The sequence below is a fragment of the Sus scrofa genome, chromosome 8, assembly GCF_000003025.6.
Source record: "Sus scrofa isolate TJ Tabasco breed Duroc chromosome 8, Sscrofa11.1, whole genome shotgun sequence".
Taxonomy (NCBI): Eukaryota; Metazoa; Chordata; class Mammalia; order Artiodactyla; family Suidae; genus Sus; species Sus scrofa.
The window spans coordinates 109201479-109220503 of NC_010450.4; the positions used below are offsets into that span (position 1 = coordinate 109201479).

Consider the following 19025-nt stretch of genomic DNA (forward strand, 5'->3'; position numbering starts at 1 on the left):
TCATGTTTCTTCAATATAAATGAAATCATGTAACTGAATGTGAAACCTCAGCTATATAGTGATTATTTTTTGTGCTATTGACCTTGACATTGTTTGTAACCATTTTATGGACAAACTCTATTTTTATAAGGTTGTCTGACATAGTCTCAATGAATTCAAGTTAGGTTTACAGAACATTTATTTTTAATAAGGACTATCACGACCTGGATAACCTGGAGTTTTGAAAGCGAATGTCAACATTTCGGTTTATGGTTAAGAATCTGCTTTAGACAGATTAGTATTCATTAAAAATGCAGACTGGTTGCCCTTAATCAATAACGAACTAAACCCGGGTGTCAGCTTTTTCTGTGATGAACAGCAGCCTTACTAAGACAGAATGGAAATAACTTTTTGTGACTACCTCCAGCTTATTTCCAGTGACTTAATGAAGTTATCACAATGTTCTTAACACAAAATTCAATGAAATTTAATTTTTAAAATATTTCATGCCTTCATTAGTAAGAGAATACTGTTCTCAAATCAGGAAAAGCTTATCAGCATCAGTGGATCAAATTCACAAACTTATTGAGCATCTGTTTTATTAAAGACAGTGGGTAAAGCTTCGTAGAGGATACCAGCAAACAACATTTTATTTGCCCATGGAGAGGTTTTAATTTAACTAGGAAGGCGGATGACACAGTCAACAAAGTTTAGTAACAATTTAAAACAATAAGTTAACTAAAGAAGATGTCACAGTGTATAGCATATGCTTAATTGCCAAGTGAATAATACAATGCAGGCATTCAAAACAGGAAAAGGACACTTTAGGCAGATGAAATAGGTGGTGTTTGAGCCAAGCCTACTATTAATAATTTTACCAGTTGGAGACTAGGAATCAAAGCAAATCATGTCTGGTGTCAGTGTTGACCACGATACAGAGGGGTTTCCAGCTCCATCCACAGCACTGATTCATGCATTGCTTTTCCAGTTTATGGTTTACAGAAGTCCATTTGTCTAGATATGATGGCAGTTACAGTGTTGGCATCCTCACTCAGTTGAGCTGAACAGTAGAAAAAAAGCAAATAATTATATAGAAAATTAAATGTCTCAGTGCAAGATATCAGCTATATCCTGAAAATAGATGTATATTAGTAGAGTGAGGATAACTTTAAGATTATCTTTTTTAATGACATATCTGTTAATGGTAGAAGAAAAATGGTCATAAACTCAATCGTGTTGATAAAAGTAATAGACACTAAATACAGTTTAGCCTTGAAAATATAGCCTTGATCTTCCAGGCGACTATTGTTTTCTAAGAAGGGAAGGTAGCAGTGCTTCCACTATATAAACAGAACCTGAGGGTCCTGTTAAAATGCAGATGCTGAATCTGTAGGTCTGGAGTAGGACCTAAGATCTCTCTTTCTGCCAGGTTGACAGAAGAGGTAGCTACTGTTGATCTGTGCACTTCGAGCAACAAGATCATAGAGCGGATAGCACCAAGCTAATGAGAGGGATGTGTCTCAGATGGCAAGGAAAATAGCTGGATTACCAGAGTAATATTTTATATGACTCTTACCTTTTATTCTCACCCTACTCTTTCTCTTCGCCTTTAGCACGAAAGCAAGAGATTATCAAAGTCACTGAACAATTGATTGAAGCTATCAACAACGGGACTTTGAAGCTTACACGTGAGTAGTGACATGTTTATTTTGCTTTTGTGCCTATGACAAAGTATTTCTACATGAATACCTTCTTCAGTGTACCTGAATTCATGCATATTTAACCCCAGGCTTGATAAATCTACAGTAGTTTCATTTCAACATATAAATGACTCAAGTGCCCCTAGGAGAGAAATAAATGTATTTAAGATTTTAGAGAGTAGACAAGACTTCTGATAGAACAGGAGGTTTCTTTGTCAAGGCATAGAAGTGTGACTCTAGCACCTCCCTGTGCAAGACAGCATTCTAGGTAGAGCCTTTTGGGCATAAGCACAAAGACGCAAGAAACAGGAAAGCACTTAAAAAGTGCATTCTGGTTTAAGGGATGTATTTCCTCACAGTTCTGCGGAGGTGATGGTACAGGGAAAGAGATGAGGAAGCAACATCCGACAGCCATTTCCCTCTTCAGCCAGCACAACTCAGCTTCATCCTTATCTCTTTTTAGAAGCTTGTCTCTTAGATAAAATTGTATTTGAAGAAAGTGTGCTAAAGTTTATAAACTGCTGAACCATAGGTACTGAATCAAAGGAAGTTGACTGTGATCAGATAAAAATGAAGCTTTCAAATAAGAGCGCATGAAGGCTTATTATGCAAAGGATGTAGATGAATACATCAGCTATTTGAGTGGAAATAAAAATCAGTTCTCAACCCTCCCTTACGCCATCCATACAAGGGAGGTCCTCTTGAATGAAAGAGTTGAATGCAAAGAAGAGATTGATCTCTGGTCGGAAAGATCTACGTTTAAAAAAAAATTTTTTTTTTTTTTGGTGTTTTTAGGGCTGCACCTGCAGCATATGGAGTTCCCAAGCTAGGGGTCAAATTGGAGCTGTAGCTGTTGGCCTATACCACAGCCATAGCAACACGGGATCCTAGCCACATCTGCAACCTACACCACAACTCCTGGCAACGCTGGATCCTTAATCCATTGAGTGAGGCCAGGGGTTGAACTTGCGTCCTCACAGATGCTAGTTAGATTTGTTTCCCCAAGCCACGACAGAAACTCCAAGATCTAAGTTTAAAAGCAGGAGAATTGAAATGAGAAGGCAAAATGATTAGGCTACCTAAGTAGATAATCCAAACTTACATACTTTAATTTTTAAAAAAGCCAAAATTAAGAAACTATAAATAGAAAAATATTTGTAAAATATATTAAAAGTTCACTTCTATTAAGATTGAGAAGTAGAGTAGGTAAAGGATATAAGCTATTAGCAAAAGGGGAATGAAAATGACAAGTAGACTAATGCCCACTAATTAAGTATAAACAAATCTGGCTGTAGGAGGGTTTACTGCCCACCAAATCAGAAAGGATAAAAATTCTGCTGACAACACAAGGGGCACAGATATTTCAGGACAACAGTGACTTTCCTCTATCACCTGATGGCGTATAAACTTTCAGGTAGCGGTGACAGCAGGGATTTGGAGCACAGTTATCTATATATCAGAAAGTGTTTCTAAAAGTTCAAATTACTACTTTAACTCTATATTTCTATTTATAAAGATTTAACATGGGCATGGACCTTGAATTTAAAACAAGGACAAAAATGAACAAAGATATTTATGTAAGCATTATTCAAAATAGTGAAAAATTATAAATATATATTCAACATTATGGTACCAGGGATGTTCATGCAGATTTCTAGCAATCTGCCAAAATGCTTATGAGTATTCCCTGAAGATAAAGCAGGATATAAAAGTGTGTACATAATTATTCCAGCTACCTAAGAGAAATATAAAAATGGATTGAGAAATGACAAATTGGTTTTTAAAAGGAAAAAAGATGTTGCTTCTGGGAGATGAAACTTTTTTTCCTTATTCTTTCCAAGTTTTATATGTTATTTTTTTATCATCAGTTATAAACAGCCAGATATAAAGTATAGAAGAGAGTAAATGAATATAAAAACTAAATTAAATCCATGACTGCTTCTTATAACTGTGTTTGAAATGCATACAAACGCAAAGCATATACATACAGATATATTTATATGTATCAATTCTTTAACATGACCTAATAAAAGTATACTTAAAATGAAGAAATAGTAAGAAATGGAGTTTAAAAAAACACTCTTTGTTGTCAGAGAATTAAACAGTTGAACAGTTTTTAAAGGTTGTTTAGAATTCTGTGCCATTGGACCTGTTCCCTTTAATTCCTTTGGCTGATATAACTTTGTTAAACGCATGTAATTCTTCAAACATAATAATTTTAAAAAAAATCTCCTTTTGCAGTAGCATTCTCCTGTGAAATGGTAGAGGGTATGTTTCGCTTGTGGTGTTTGCCAGGCAAAAGAGGCAAAATACAGCATTTCCTGTATCATCAGATAATTTAGAAGAGGGTATTTTTAAATAAAGAAATTCTTTGGAATCATATTAGGTCACTAATTTCTATGCTTATAATCTGGCTTGATTTTGTCCATTCAGTATGATAATTTCTAGGTCCGTCCATTTTGCTGCAAAGGTCATTATTTTGTTCTTTTTTATGGCTAGTATTCCATTATATATAACACAATCTTTATCGTGTGTGTGTGTTTACACACCGCATGTTTATCCTGTCCTCTGTTGATGGACATTACAATCCATGTCTTGGCGATTGTAAATAGTGCTGCAATGAACATTGGGGTGCATGTATCTTTTTCAAATTATGCTTTTCTCCAAATAGATTGCTGGAGCATACGGTCATTCTATATTTAGTTTTTTAAGGAATCTCCATACTGTTCTCCATAGTAGTTGCACCAGTTTACATTCCCACTAACAGTGCAGGAGGGTTCCCTTTTCTCCACACTCTCTCCAGCATTGTTTGTAGTCTTTTTGATGATGGTCATACTGACTGGAGTGAGGTTTTACCTCATTGTAGTTTTGATTTTCATTCCTCTAATAATTAGTGATGTTGAGCATCTTTTCATGTGCTTTTTGGCCATCTGTATGTCTTCTTTGGAGAAATGTCTATTTAGATCTTCTGGCCATTTTTAATTGGGTTGTTTGTTTTTTGATTTGTGTTTTTATTTTCATTAGTCTAGGAGGTAGATCAAAAAGAGATGTTGCTAAGATTTATATTAAAGTGTGTCCTGCCTATGTTTTCCTCTAAGAGTTTTATAATATCTGGGCTTATATTTAAGTCTTTAATCCATTTTGAGTTTATTTTTGTGTATATTGTAAGAGAATGTTCTAATTTCTTTCACATGTAGCTTTCCAGCTTTCCCAGGAGCACTTATTGAAGAGACTTTCCTCCATTATATATTCTTGCCTCCTATGTTGTAGAGTAATTGACCACATGTGCCTGGATTTATTTCTGGGCTTTCTACGCTGTTTCACTGAGCTACATTTCTATTTTTGTCCAGTAGCGGACTGTTTTGATGACCATAGCCTTGTAGTATAGTCTGAGGTCAGGGAGCCTGATTTCTCCAGCTCCGTTTTTCTTTCTCAAGATTACTTTGGCTCTTTGGGGTCTTTTGTGTTTCCACACAAATTTTAAAATTTTTTTGTTCTAATTCTATGAAAAATGCCATTGGTAAATATAACAGAGATTGCATTGAATTTGTAGATTGCCTTGGGCAATATACTCATTTTGACAATATTCATTCTTTTTTTAAAAGTTTTATTGAAGTATAGTTGTTTACAATGTTGTGATAATTTCTGCTATACAACAAAGTGATTGTATACATATACATACGCCCATTCTTTTTCCATATAGATTATCAGAGACTATGGGTAGAGTTCCCTGTGTTATATAGTAGGTCCCTGTTGGCCAGTCATCCCCTATACAACAGTGTGTGTATGGCAATCCCAAACCCCCAGGCCATCCCTCCCCTTGTCCCCTTTGGTAACCATAAGTTTGTTTTCAAAGTTTGTGTGTCTTTCTGTTCTGCAAATAAGTTCATTTGTATCCTTTTTTTTTTTTTTTAGATTCAACATATAAGTGATATTATGTTTGTCTTTCACTAACTTCACTTAGTATGATAATCTCTAAGTCCATCCATGTTGCTCCAAATGGCATTATTTCAATTTAAGACCAGATGCTTTAAAACTCTGAGAGGAAAACATAGGTGGAACACTCTCTAACATAAACCATAGCGGATCCACCTCCTAGAGTAATGAAAACAAAAACAAAAATAAATAAATAGGACCTTATTAAACTTACAAGTTTTTGCACAGCAAAGGAAACCATAAAGAGAAAACAACCAACAGAATTGGAGCAAATATTTGTAAATGAAGCAACTGATAGTACTGATTCTTCCAATCCAAGAACATGGTATATCTTTCCATCCGTTGTGTCTTCGATTTCCTTCATCAGTCTTATACTTTCAGAGTACAGGTCTTTTGCTGCTTTAAGTAGGTTTATTCCCGGGTATTTTATTCTCTTTGATGTGATGGTAAATGGTACTGTTTCCTTAATTCCTCTTTCTGATCTTTCATTGTTATTGTATAGGAATGCAAGAGATTTCTGTGTATTAATTTATTTCTGTGTATCCTGCAACTTTATTGAATTCATTGATAAGCTCTAGTAGTTTTCTGGTAGTATCTTAATAGGATTTTCTAAGAATAGTATCCTGTCATCTGCAAACAGTGGCAGTTTTACTTTTCATTTGGGAGCTTTTTGAATACTAGAGTGTTCAGAGTGCACGTCCTCACAGGTCAAGTGGCAGCTTTGCAAGTCTTTTATTAATCCAAAGGTTGTGATAGGAGAAGAGAGAGATACATACATATATTTAATCAGTGGTTGGGTAAAAAGATCCATCATAGTATAGTGACTCCCAAAGGATTTTGGTGCTGATATAAAATAGTCAAAACTTTTGATTGACTAATGTTGACAACCAAAAACCGTATTTATAGAGAAAGTTAATAGCTGCTGGTAGCATAAAGCCCTGTTACCATAGGAACACTGTTCTTCTCATTTGCTACTTAATATTTAACTTTAAGCTTTAATACCTGCCCACCAGGGAAGTCTGAGATGAAGTTTAAAATCCCTACCCACTCCCACCCCACCTCTGCCTAAGGCTTTCTTTACCACAAGGAATAATCACTGTGGTTTTTTAAAAGTATTTTTTACTTTAAAAGTGTTCATTAAAAAAATTGAGTATGAATGATACTTTCAAGAACCATAATGAGTGAGCCTTTCGAAACATATTTCTGTTGAACAGTTAAAACATTTTGCCTCCCATGTGGGGAATTTCCATATGAAAGTATTTGTAACCCCACCAAATGGATAAATAATCCAAAATCTTTCCACTTTTATTCCTTTTATCTAACTTTGTGAACTTCTACTAATTATTTAAATCCATATTTTAGGCCACCTTCTCCGAGAAGCCTATCCTGATCATCCCAAACCCCAAGAAATAACTGTCTTTGTTTCCATGGGACTTAAATACATACAGTATATAAGCAGTCCCAATGCTCACCATTATCAAGCAGCTAACCATCATTCCCCAAACATCTGCACTTGCTGCCTTCCTCCAATTATCTCCTTCCACACACCTGGAAAACTCCTACTCCTTCCAGAAAGTCCAGCTCTCATTTTCTTTCTCTCCTAAATCTTTCCTGTTCCACATATAAGTAATCTGGTTTTTGAGCCCTTCTTATTTATTCCTAGGCAAGTATTAATTGTTGTCTTACAATTGTTTGTTTCAAAGAATATCTGCTACATAGTAGGTGTTTAATAATTCTTTGTTGAATAAACAGATTTCTCAAAAGAAAGCCCATTGGCTTTCTCTAAATATTTAAAATGATATATCTTCTTGACTCATTTCTAGGATTAAAAAGAAAACTAATGTGTATTTGAATCTCTCATTAATTTTATTTTAAAAGTTAGTTAAGCTGTGTTTAAAGTTTGATTGTCTTGCAGGAGTCAAGACCAGAAGGTATAGGATGTGACACCTGCCTTCAAATCAGTCATATATAGATGTTTGACATGAAGGTAGATGGTGTCAAAAATTATTCCAAAAGTATTTAATTTCAATGCCAAAGCTGATTTCAGAGGACTTGGAGAGCACTTAAAAAATAATAAACATAACAACTAGAAACTGAGTAATTAGAAGAAGCTTAGAGAATTCACCTTGGAAATTATAAAGTAAAAGTTTTCAAAAGGAAACTCCTTTTGTATTATGTTGTAGAGTATCATGTATTATAGATTATCATGTACTGGACTGGTTATCATCTTGCCTGAGATCTTTGCAAAATTCTTTTTTAGAGCTGGCTTCTCAAACCGCATTGCCAATGCCTATGATAAAAATTCTCTATTTGTAGTGTTTTGTTTTATTATGGTTGATTTACACTGTTGTGTCAATATCTGCTGTACAGCAAAGTGACCTAGTCATACATATACTTTTTTTTCCCCTCATTATCCTCCATCATGTTCCATCACAAGTGATTTGATATGGTTCCCCTGTGCTATACAGCAGGATCTCATTGCTTATCCTCTCCAAATGGAATACTTTACATCTACTAACTCCAAACTCCAAGTCCATCCCACTCCCTCCCCCTCCCCCTTGGCAACCACAAGTCTATTCTCTAAATCCATGAATTTGTTTCTTTTATGTAGATAAGTTCATTTGTGCCATATATTAGATGCCAGATATAAGTGATATCATATGGTATTTGTCTTGCTCTTTCTGACTTACTTCACTTAGTGTGAGTCTCTAGTTCCATCCATGTTGCTGCAAATAGCATTCTTTTGTTCTATTTTATGGCTGAGTAGTATTCCATTGTGTATATGTACCACATCTTCTTAATCCATTTATCGGTCAATGGACATTTAGGTTGTTTCCATGTCTTGGTTATTGTGAATAGTGCTGCAGTGAACATAGGGGTGCAGGTATCTTTTTTAATAAGAGTTTTGTCTGGATATATGCCCCAGAGTGGGATTGCTGGATGATACGGTAGTTCTATATTTAGTTTTCTGAGGCACATCCATACTGTTTTTCATAGTGTTTTTTCATACCAATTTATATTCCCACCAACAGTGCAGGAAGGTTACCTTTTCTCTACATCCTCTGCAGCACTTGTTATTTTTAGACTTAGTAATGATAGCCACTCTGATGTGAAATGGCATCTCATTGTAGTTTTGATTTGCATTTCTCTAATGATTAGTGATGCTGAGCATTTTTTCCCATGTGCCTGTTGGCTATCTGTATGTCTTTTTGGAGAAATGTCTATTCAGATCTTCTGCCAATTTTCAATTGGCTGGTTGGTTTTTTGTTTGTCTGCTGTTGAGCTGTGTGAATTGTTTGTATATTTTGGAGATAAAGCCCCTGTTGGTTGAGTTATTTGACACTATTTTCTCCCATTCCATAGGTTGTCTTTTTTTTTTTTTTATGGTTTCCTTTGCTATGCAAAAGCTTGTCAGTTTGATAAGGTCCCATTGGTTTATTTTTGTTTTTATTTCTATTGCTTTGGGAGACTGACCTAAAAAAAAAAAAAAATTGTATGTTTAATGTCAGAGAATGCTTTGCCTGTGTTCTCTTCTAAGAGTTTGATGGTGTCTTTCTTAAGTCTTTAAGCCATTTTGAATTTATTTTGTGCATGGTGTGAGGGCGTGTTCTAGTTTCACTTATTTACATGCAGCTGTCCGGTTTTCCCAGCACCACTTGTTGAAGAGACTGTCTTTTTCATCCCCTTTTATATTCTTGCCTCCTTTGCCGAAGATCAATTGACCATAAGTGTCTGGGTTTATTTCTGGGTTCTCTGTTCTGTTCCATTGGTCTGTGTGTCTGTTTGGTATCAGTATCAAACTGTCTTGATTACTGTGGGCTTGTAATATTGGCTGAAGTCTGAAAGAGCTATGCCTCCTGCTTGGTTTTTGTTCCTCAGGATTGCTTTGGAATTCTGGGTCTTTTATGGCTCCATATGAAATTTTTGATTGTTTGTTCTAGTTCTGTGAAAAATGTCATGGGTAATTTGATAGGGATTGCATTGAATCTGTAGATTTCTTTGGGTAGTGTGGCCATTTTAATGATATTAATTCTTACAGTCCAAGGTCATGGAATAGCTTTCCATTTTTTTGGTTTTTTTTTTTTTTTTTTTTTTTTGTCTTTTGTCTTTTTGTTGTTGTTGTTGCTGTTGTTGTTGTTGGTATTCTTGGGCCGCTCCCGCGGCATATGGAGTTCCCAGGCTAGGGGTTGAATCGGAGCTGTAGCCACCGGCCTACACCAGAGCCACAGCAACTTGGGATCCGGGCCGCGTCTGCAACCTACACCACAGCTCATGGCAACGCCAGATCGTTAACCCACTGAGCAAGGGCAGGGACCGAACCCGCAACCTCATGGTTCCTAGTCAGATTCGCTAACCACTGCGCCACAATGGGAACTCCTGGTTTTTTGTTTTGTTTTGTTTTATGTACAACTCTCAATTTTATTTTATTTATTTTTATTGTATTTTATTTATTCTTATTTTTTCTAATTACTCAGTGAATTTTATTACATTAATAGGTGTACAACAATCATCACAACCAAATTTTACAAAACATCTTTAATATCCTTGGTTAGTGTTTTATAGTTCTCAGTATATAAGTCTTTCACCTCCTTGTTCAGATTTATTCCTAGGTATTTAATTTTGGGGGTGTGATTTTAAAAGGTATTGTAATTTGTATTCCTTTTCTAATATTTCACTGTTAGTATACAGAAATGCAACTGATTACTGAATGTTAATCTTGTATCCTGCTACTTGGCTGAAATTTGTTGATCAGTTCAAGCAGTTTTTGTATGGATTCCTTAGGGTTTCCTATGTATAGTATCATGTCATCTGCATAGAGTGACAATTTTACATCTTCTCTTCCATTTCGGACACCTTTTATTTCTTTTGTTTGTCTGATTGCTGTGGCTAGGACTTCCATTACTATGTTGAATAAAAGTGGTGAGAGTAAGCATTTTTATCTTGTTCCAGATTTTAGCAGGAAGACTTTCGGCTTTCTCTGTTGAGTGTTATATTCCCTGTGGCTTTGTCCTAAATGTCTTTCATTATGGTAAAGTATGTTCCCTCTATAGCCACTTTGGTAAAAGTTTATCATGAATGGATGTTGGATTTTGTTGAATGCTATTCTGCATCTTGCATATTGAGGTGATCATGTGCTTTTTGACTTTTATTTTGTTAATGTGATCTATGATGTTCATTGATTTGCATTATGTTGAACCATCCTTGTGAACTTGGGATGAATTCCACTTGGTTGTGGTATATGATCATTTTAATATGTTATTGGATTTGGTCAGCTAAAATTTTGTTGAGAATTTTTGTGTCTGTATCTATCAAAGATATTAGCCTGTAATTTTCTTTTTTGGAAGTATCTTTGTCTGGTTTTGGTATTGGGGGATGGTGGCTTCAGAGAGTGTCTTTGGGATTATTCCTTCTTCAACCTTTTGCAAAAGTTTAAGAAGGATGGCTATAATCTCTTTATGTGTTTGGTAGAATTCACCTGTGAAACCATCTGGTCAGGACTTTTGCTTGTAGAGTGTTTTTATTACACATTCAATTTCATTTCTAGTGATCAGTCTGTTGTGTTCCTTTTATTTTGTGCTTGTGTCCTCACTTGTTAGTTTTGGGGGATGTACTGTTTGGTTTTGATTTGTGATTGCTCCGTTTTTCTAGTATGTTAACTCCTTCCTATTATCTGCTTGCTTTAGCCTGATAGTCATTATAGGCTCAAACATATTCTAGAAAAACAGAGTGTAGATTTTCTTACTTTCCTTCCACACATTTTATGATTTTGATGTCCTTTTTTAATGTCCTCATGTTTATCCTTCTACTGTTCCTTGTGTTTATCATTGCTTTTACAATAGTTTTTGTATACAGGGTTAAGTGATTACTCTCCAATTGTGATTCCTTCCATCCTATTTCTTCTTTTTTATTTAGAGGAGCCTTTCAGTATTTCTTTTAGAATGGGTTTAGTATTGCTGTACTCTTTTTGTTTTTATTTGTTGAAGAAATTCTTTATTTCTCCTTCTACTTTAAATGATAGTCTTGCTGGGTAGAGTATTCTAGGCTGCAAATTTTTCCCTTTTAGAACTTCATCTTGCCACTCTCCTCTGGCCTGTAGTGTTTCTATAGAGAAAATAGCTGATAGCCTTACTGGGGTTCCCTTATAATTAACTATGTTTTTCTCTTGCTGCCTTTAAAACTCTCTCTTTTAACTTTTTGCTATTTTTATTATAATATATCTTGGTGTGGGCCTGTTTTGATTCAACTTATTTGGGGCCCTCTGTGCTTCCTATGTCTTTTTTTTTTTTTTTTTTCCTTGGCTTCCATTATCTTGATTTCTGTTTCCTTTAGATTTGGGAAGTTTTCAGCCATAATTTCTTTAAATATATTTCAATCCCCTTTTCTTTTTCTTCTCCTTCTAGAAACCCTATTATGCATAGATTGGCCCACTTTATATTGTCCCATAGATGTCTTATATTGCTTTCATGTTTTTCACTTGGTTTTCTGTCTTCTTTCCTGATTTGGTCACTTCCATTATTCTATCTCCCAAGTCACTAATTTGTTCTGCATTATTCATTCTGCTCTTCAGGGCCTTTAACTCAGCTTGCATCTCTGCAAATGAATTTTCAAATTTTTCTTGGCTCCTCCTTATATTTTCTAGTTCATTTCAATAGTAATCTGCATTACTGTTCATATCCGGTCTTAATTCCTTCAGGTTCACTCTTAAATCCCTCAGTATTTTTACTTTCTCCTTTTTGAACTCAGTGTCTGTTAGACTACAGAGGTCTGTTTCATTGTTTGCTCCTTCAGGGGAATTCTCCTGTTCCTTTAACTGGGAATGGTTCCTGAGCTGCTTCATTTTGCTTATATTTTTCTTATTTTGTGTATTTATTAGGAAAAACCACTACTGTAGTCTTGGAGGACTATTTATATGCGAGAATGACCCTGGGTATTTTGTGAGGGCTTACTATTTATTTTTGGCATGGATACTTGCTGTCTCTTTCCTCAGTGTTTGCAGGCTATCATTCCTTGATAAGGTATTGCACGTTCTTCCAGGAAGAGAGAGGCACTGGGCAGGACTAGTAGCCAGTAGCTGGTTGCTGGGCCCTTGACAGTGGCAAGGACGTGTGGGAAGGTGGTGCAGGCTGTTCCTAGTTGCAGGGCCCTGGGAAGTGGAAGTGACCCTCAGGCGGAAGTAGGTGGCACCTGGAGCGTTTGGCAGCTGCAACAGCAAGGTGTGTGCATCCCCAGAGGAGTGAGAGCAACAACAGGTGGTGCTCAGTTGCAGTGCCCTCTCCGTGCCAGCCTCTGAGGTGACTGGGGCTACAAGTAGTGCCTGTTCACAGAACCCTAATGGTGGAGGGCCAAGCTCACCTCTGGAGTCTGAGATGACTGTGGTGGTTTGCCCCTGCCTTTTGTAGACCACACAAGAGGTGCCCTGCCATGCTTAGCCTGCACAGAAGGGCCTATCACCCGTGGACGTGCCCTCCAAGAATCCACGTGTGCAAAGAGAAAGATATTCCTATGGCAGTCTACCCCTCCACTTCTTGCTCTCCCAAACAATGGCTCCTCACTTCTCCTGCCAGCCCAGAACTCCCCCAGGTTCCCTGTCTGTGGCACACCACTCCCTAGCCCCTCAGGCTGTCTCCACATAGCCAGCCCTAGTTCTCTCCCAGAACTGACCTCCAGAGCCTGAGTCTCAGTGCCCAGCCCCCACCCAAGCGTCTCAGACTGTGGTTTCCGGGCTGGTGGTGCAGATGAACTGTGTGGCTCTCACTCTCCTTTGCCCTCTTCAGTCCAGCTGCTGAGGTTTTCTTGGCAACCTTGAGATCCCTCTGTCTTGGCTCATCTCTCTGTCAGTTAGGTAGCTTCCCAGGGTGTGGGTTCCTTTTCTGTTTCACAGCTCCCTCTCAGGAGTGCTGGTCCCATCATGATTCCTTTCTCTCTCTCTCTCTCTCTCTTTTTTTTTTTTTCCTTTTGTTCTACTCAATTATGTGGAGGGTTTCTTGACCTTTTCGGAGGATTAAGGCCTTCTGCCAGCATTCAGTAGATGTTCTGTGAGAATCATTCAGCAGGTAGATGGTTCTTTTTTGATGTGTTTGTGGGAGAAGGTGAGTGCCACGTCTTATGCCTCCACCATCTTGATCCCACCCTCTATGCGTAGTGGGTTTTTTTAGAAGACTCTTTCCTTCACTGTTTAATAAGAATGGATATGTGTGAAACAACAAAATATATTAACCCAGGTATTGTTTTTATTTTCCCTACAGAAAAATCTGTGACCCAGGCCTTACTGCTTTTGAACCTGAAGCTTTGGGTAATTTAGTGGAAGGAATGGACTTTCATCGATTCTACTTTGAAAATGGTACATTTGTTCTAAATTTAACACCATGCCTTTTCTTTTTTTCTTTTTTTTTTTTTTGCCTTTTCTAACTTATTTGAATTTCCCCCATATTTACAGATTGTTTAGCAATTTCTTGCTATGAGAGTTTTTACCTTAGTCCAGAATTTTATATCATACTTTTTTATATTTGAAACTGAAAAACTTAACAGCCTTAAAAATTTTAGTATGTTTTGAAAAATCTCATTTATATAAAAAGTGATATTGATTAAATGCACCTCATAGAATTCTCAGTAAATGTACATATAATATAAGCTTTGAAATGAGTTACCTAAAAAAGTGTTGAATTATTTCAGGTTTTCATAAAACATTGTTTATATATGAAAGAATTAAAGAAACCACAGTATGCCAGGAGTGCTTTCAAGCATAATTAGTGCTCACTTTCAAGGCAAAATGTAAATGAAGATTAGTAATCAGGTAAATATTTCAATTTAGATTCCAAGAATTTTCATGGTCTCAGAGGAAACAGCCACATTTCAGAGAAAGTGACCAAAGAAAACTCCTGCAGAAATACTTCAGGTCACCAAGAAAAGCGTAAATCAGAAATTCCTTTTATCCTTCTCCTTTTCCTTACATCTAAAGACATTAGGTATCATGTTGTGTCTGCATCATGCAGACAGTGAATTCACCTTTTGCAGTGAGATTTTGATGAATTAAAGAGGAGTTGCAGTAATAATCAGGACCATCAAGCTCAAGTCCAGTAATTTCAAGTATTGATGAGAATGTCTGCCTTGGCATGGATTTTTACATTAAGATATGTTTAATGAATTGCTTTTTCTTATATGCACTGGACATTTGCAAGCAGACAAAGATAAATCGGCTTTAACAAAGCTTCAGTAAATATTCTCGTATTCTGTGTTCCATTCAGCACTGTTAACTGACTCTCGAATGACATCATATCACCTCTAGGAAAAGAATTAATAGTTAACCCTTTAATATTTTAACTTACCTCAGCATAAACACCATACATCATTGCTTTCCATAAATACATCTTCAGAAATGGGATATTTTTTTTTATCTGTCTGTAGCACTAAGTAATTTCTTCAGCTCTTTCCTGAGAATGGGGAGCATGTTTGGATAATACATAAAACAGTTCAGTCTGTTTTAGTGATCTAAGAGAGTAACATCATCAGTCAATTATCTGCACTAAATCTTCACATCTCTTAGTCATTGAATAACTATAATAAAAAGCTCTTGTCAAAACAACAAAGGCTGGAGCCTAGTGAGGGCTGCTCAATCAAAGAAATGAGCTAGAGGATTGGAATCAGGCTATATGGCCAATGCCAAATTTTTTGTTTTTTCTGGATGACCACAACCATATTAACATAGGATGGATGCTGCTAAATAAAGGATCCACAGGCTGAGAAGGAGAACCAAATTCACACCATGGCCAGACTATTTGGTTTATCAGTCTCCATGCTTGATACTTGATATATCCCCATCCCATGTGTTTCGCCAACTAACAAAAAAATGAACAAGACCATAGGATATCTGTCAACTGCCCCAGCGGTTCCTTCACTGAAAGACAGGAACTGCTCTGTGCACCTGCGCCAGCCCTTCTCCATCTCTGTTTGCATTATGGCTTGTTTCGAACCACCTCCCATTAAAAATAAATATGTTTCTCCAGCTTTTGCCCCCAAAGTTTTCAGAGTGGCATACAATTTAGCTACAAAGGAAATCAAAGAAAATAATGACTGTATCTACTTCTGCTCTTTCTCTCCTTCTTTATACTTTGCAGAGCACAAGACACTCAACTAGTACATTTAATTAATAGCTGAATGAGTGAATAGCATTCCATTTATTGGTCCCAACCCATGTTATTATTGGTTTTCGTTTACTTTACATAAAAACTAAATTCTGTTTTCCATGTTGTTCTCTTTCAGCTTTGTCCAAAAGCAATAAACCAATCCACACTATTATCCTGAACCCCCACGTTCATCTGGTAGGTGACGATGCTGCCTGCATAGCGTACATTAGGCTCACACAGTACATGGATGGCAGCGGAATGCCAAAAACAATGCAGTCCGAAGAGACACGTGTGTGGCATCGCCGGGATGGAAAGTGGCAGAATGTTCATTTTCATCGCTCTGGGTCGCCAACAGTACCCATCAAGTAAATATTTCCAGGCTGTCAGCTTCTTTGTTAATATACCCATGGTCAGCGTCTTTTACTTATTCCATTGTTAATAGTGTGGCATACATTATTTAATGCTAGTGGTCACTTACACTGGTGGGAATTAATGTTTCATAAGAAGCAGTCTGTATTTCTCTGGAAAGATCAATCAGACTAGCCATTTGTGGGTTGGGACTTGCCCTAAAGAGTAGACAGTAGTTTTAGGTAGGAACTAAAGAATACCCTAACAAGATGATTTCTCTTAAAATCAAGGGGAATTCATATGGAAAAATACCTGTGATGTCATTGTCACAACTGGCAGACAAAGGGCGGAAGGAGAAATAGGAAGAGGTTTCTAAAATGGCCAATACCGTCAACTCCCTTTATCGCATGGTTTCCTCACACACATCCAGCCAGGCTCAGATCAAAAATTTCCAGGGTTGGAGAAATTCCAGTAAGTTCCAAAAACTTAAATTTGCCATGCAGGCAAATTTACATAGCATTTGCATTGTATTTACAGCTATTCACATAGTATATTCATTGTATTAGGTATTATAAGTAATCTAGAGATTATTTAAAGTATAGGGGAGGATGTGAGTAGGCTATACACAGACACTATACCGTTTTATATAAGGACTTGAGCATCTGCAGATCTTGGTATCCTGGGGAGTTTTGAAATTAATCCCCTGCAGATACCATATGGTATCAGGAACTTCATAGATTTTTCTAGTGGTGCTCTACTGATGCTCAATTATAAATACTAGGAGAAATTTATGAAATACAGCATTTAAAATCAGGTATTAGATATTTCAGCATCTTTTTCATTACACTACTCTACCTCAGATATTTGCTCTTCTGGTCGATTTATCGCTCATCACCTAGATGCTTAACTTGTGCCAGATAAAATGCAAGGTAAAAGACACTGCCCTTAAGGAACTTATATTTTAGTTTAGAAAGAAGCTTATCTCTACTACCAAGGAAAAATTATAAAACTATTATAACAATTTCATAATCAACTTCAGGGCAGAGGGAATGAATGACCAATGTAGCACACTGTTAATAACAGTTGGTAAGTATACAGTATGTAAAAGATAGAACTTTGAACAAGGTCTTAAGTGAGGAGTACAATTTGAAGAAATGGAAGGATAGAAAGAACAAAGGGAGATGGTCCAAGTTCAAGGAGCATCATGAGGAAAAGCACAATATCAGACGTTAGTTTCATATGGTAGAGGATCACGGTTAAGGAAGGCTGGCTCCAGCTGGAGTAAAGGTTGCATTGATAAAGTGGGGTGAGATGGACACAAGAAGGGGTTTCAGACTCAGTAGAAATTTGGCGCACTGCTGATCTCCTTCCAGACTCTCATCTGGATCACCTATTAATATCAGGGGTGGGGTGGGGTGGGGCGGGGAGGCGTGGGATGGAGAGTCATGGTCACATAAACAGCCATTCAACTCCAGAGAATCAATCAAAATGTCTTAGTTTTATACAATCCCACCACAGTGGTTTTCAGTGGCCTACTCATAGCCTTACTGTAGATTATCACTGTTAGATTTGTAAAAAGTGGGTCAGTAAGAAAAACAAAAAGGTCAACCTATGTAATTAAGAGAAAGACAAGAGGAATGTAATGATAGTGAAGACACCCATTTTTGTGCATTTCTGTTTTTTACCCCAAAGAGGTACAGCACAAATTGCCAGTTAATACCGAAGGGATTTCATTCATACAGTACTGGAAGGTTAGGGTTTTCTGCCATTCCCAAAGTGTTTATGGGATAGAGCCTATTTAAGAAAACTTCCTTTTATGCCAGGTGGCTTAAATGGGGCTTCTCTTAATAGGCCATCCTGTATTCCAAATGGGAAAGAAAACTTCTCAGGAAGCACCTCTTTGTGGCAAAACATCTAAGGCCTGAAAACCATTCACATATGGGTCTTGTAAGTAAACATTCTGCTCCGTGATACTTTGTGATTGGAGCTAATGACTGAATAGCTGCATGGCTGTTTTTCTTCCCTTTGAGGATATTTTCTCTTGCATTATATTCAATGAAAACAAGGTCTTTGAAAATCCATGGCATTTTTGCATGAGCTCTTGAGTCTAACGTTTGGCATCGTTTTGTAACATAACCCTTATTTCCAAGATAATAAGCACGGAGAAGACACTATCTTCAGCATATGGGTTGTGGCATTTCAGAATCTCCTGGAGTGTTCACCTCAAAAGTCAATTCTATCCGGTCAATTCAGGCAACTCTCAATTATCCAGACTCTAGGATTCTTTAGTGTCGCACTGTTTTTCAAGAGGTTGCAGCTCTGGTTCCATGCTTGGCTAAGGTTAATATGTAAATTAATTTGCTGTGCCTGACCGAGTATAATGGTATTTGACCACGAGGAAGAAGTCAAGCTGAAATTTAAAACCCACAAAGTGGGTTTTAAATCCCATTCCAGAGGATAATTGAAAGTTGACTGTAATTAAATTCATGCCTGTGTTGTTTTTTAAGATTTGTTTCTTAACTTGGATTAGAAGGATTCAGATATGTGTGGTACTGTTGTAAATTTTTCCCTGTTCAAGGCGTAGAACCTTGTCAGAGCTTTGAAGAAACAGTGCTCCCAGCTTTTGGTTTAAAGAAAGACAAGCTCCAAATTAAATAAGAAAAATCACATTTTCCCTATTTTTGAAGCTGTAAAATTGACTTCTGGGTTGATTTCAAGTGGAGTCTAAGAATAATAAAAGCTAAAGGATGAACTTAAACTTTTCATCTCTTTCAACCCAATAATACTATTCATTTATTAATTTGGTAAAAGCAAATGCTTAACCTGTAGATTTAGATTTAATCATGCGATTGAAACCTGAGCCCCTGACTATTTCCACCTTAGCTCTGACTGGAAAAACTGATAATTTTTTTTTTTTTTTTTTTTTGTCTTTTTAGGG

The 19025-nt window shown here is 36.7% G+C and overlaps 1 protein-coding gene and 1 long non-coding RNA gene across 2 annotated transcripts in view; one reads left to right on the forward strand and one right to left on the reverse strand.

The window, feature by feature from the left end:
• Positions 1-19025, forward strand: part of CAMK2D (calcium/calmodulin dependent protein kinase II delta) — a 305299-nt gene that overhangs the window by 285460 nt on the left and 814 nt on the right. The window contains 5 exon segments of the mRNA NM_214381.1: positions 1593-1649; positions 1652-1667; positions 13862-13956; positions 15876-16104; positions 17939-18034. Of these exon segments, the coding sequence (NP_999546.1) occupies positions 1593-1649; positions 1652-1667; positions 13862-13956; positions 15876-16104; positions 17939-18005 (464 nt within the window). The 3' untranslated portion in view covers positions 18006-18034.
• Positions 919-19025, reverse strand: part of LOC102167944 — an 82494-nt gene continuing 64387 nt past the window's right edge. Inside the window, exon 3 of the long non-coding RNA XR_305067.3 lies at positions 919-1039. This is a non-coding gene — a long non-coding RNA (uncharacterized LOC102167944). The remainder of the gene's footprint in view (positions 1040-19025) is intronic.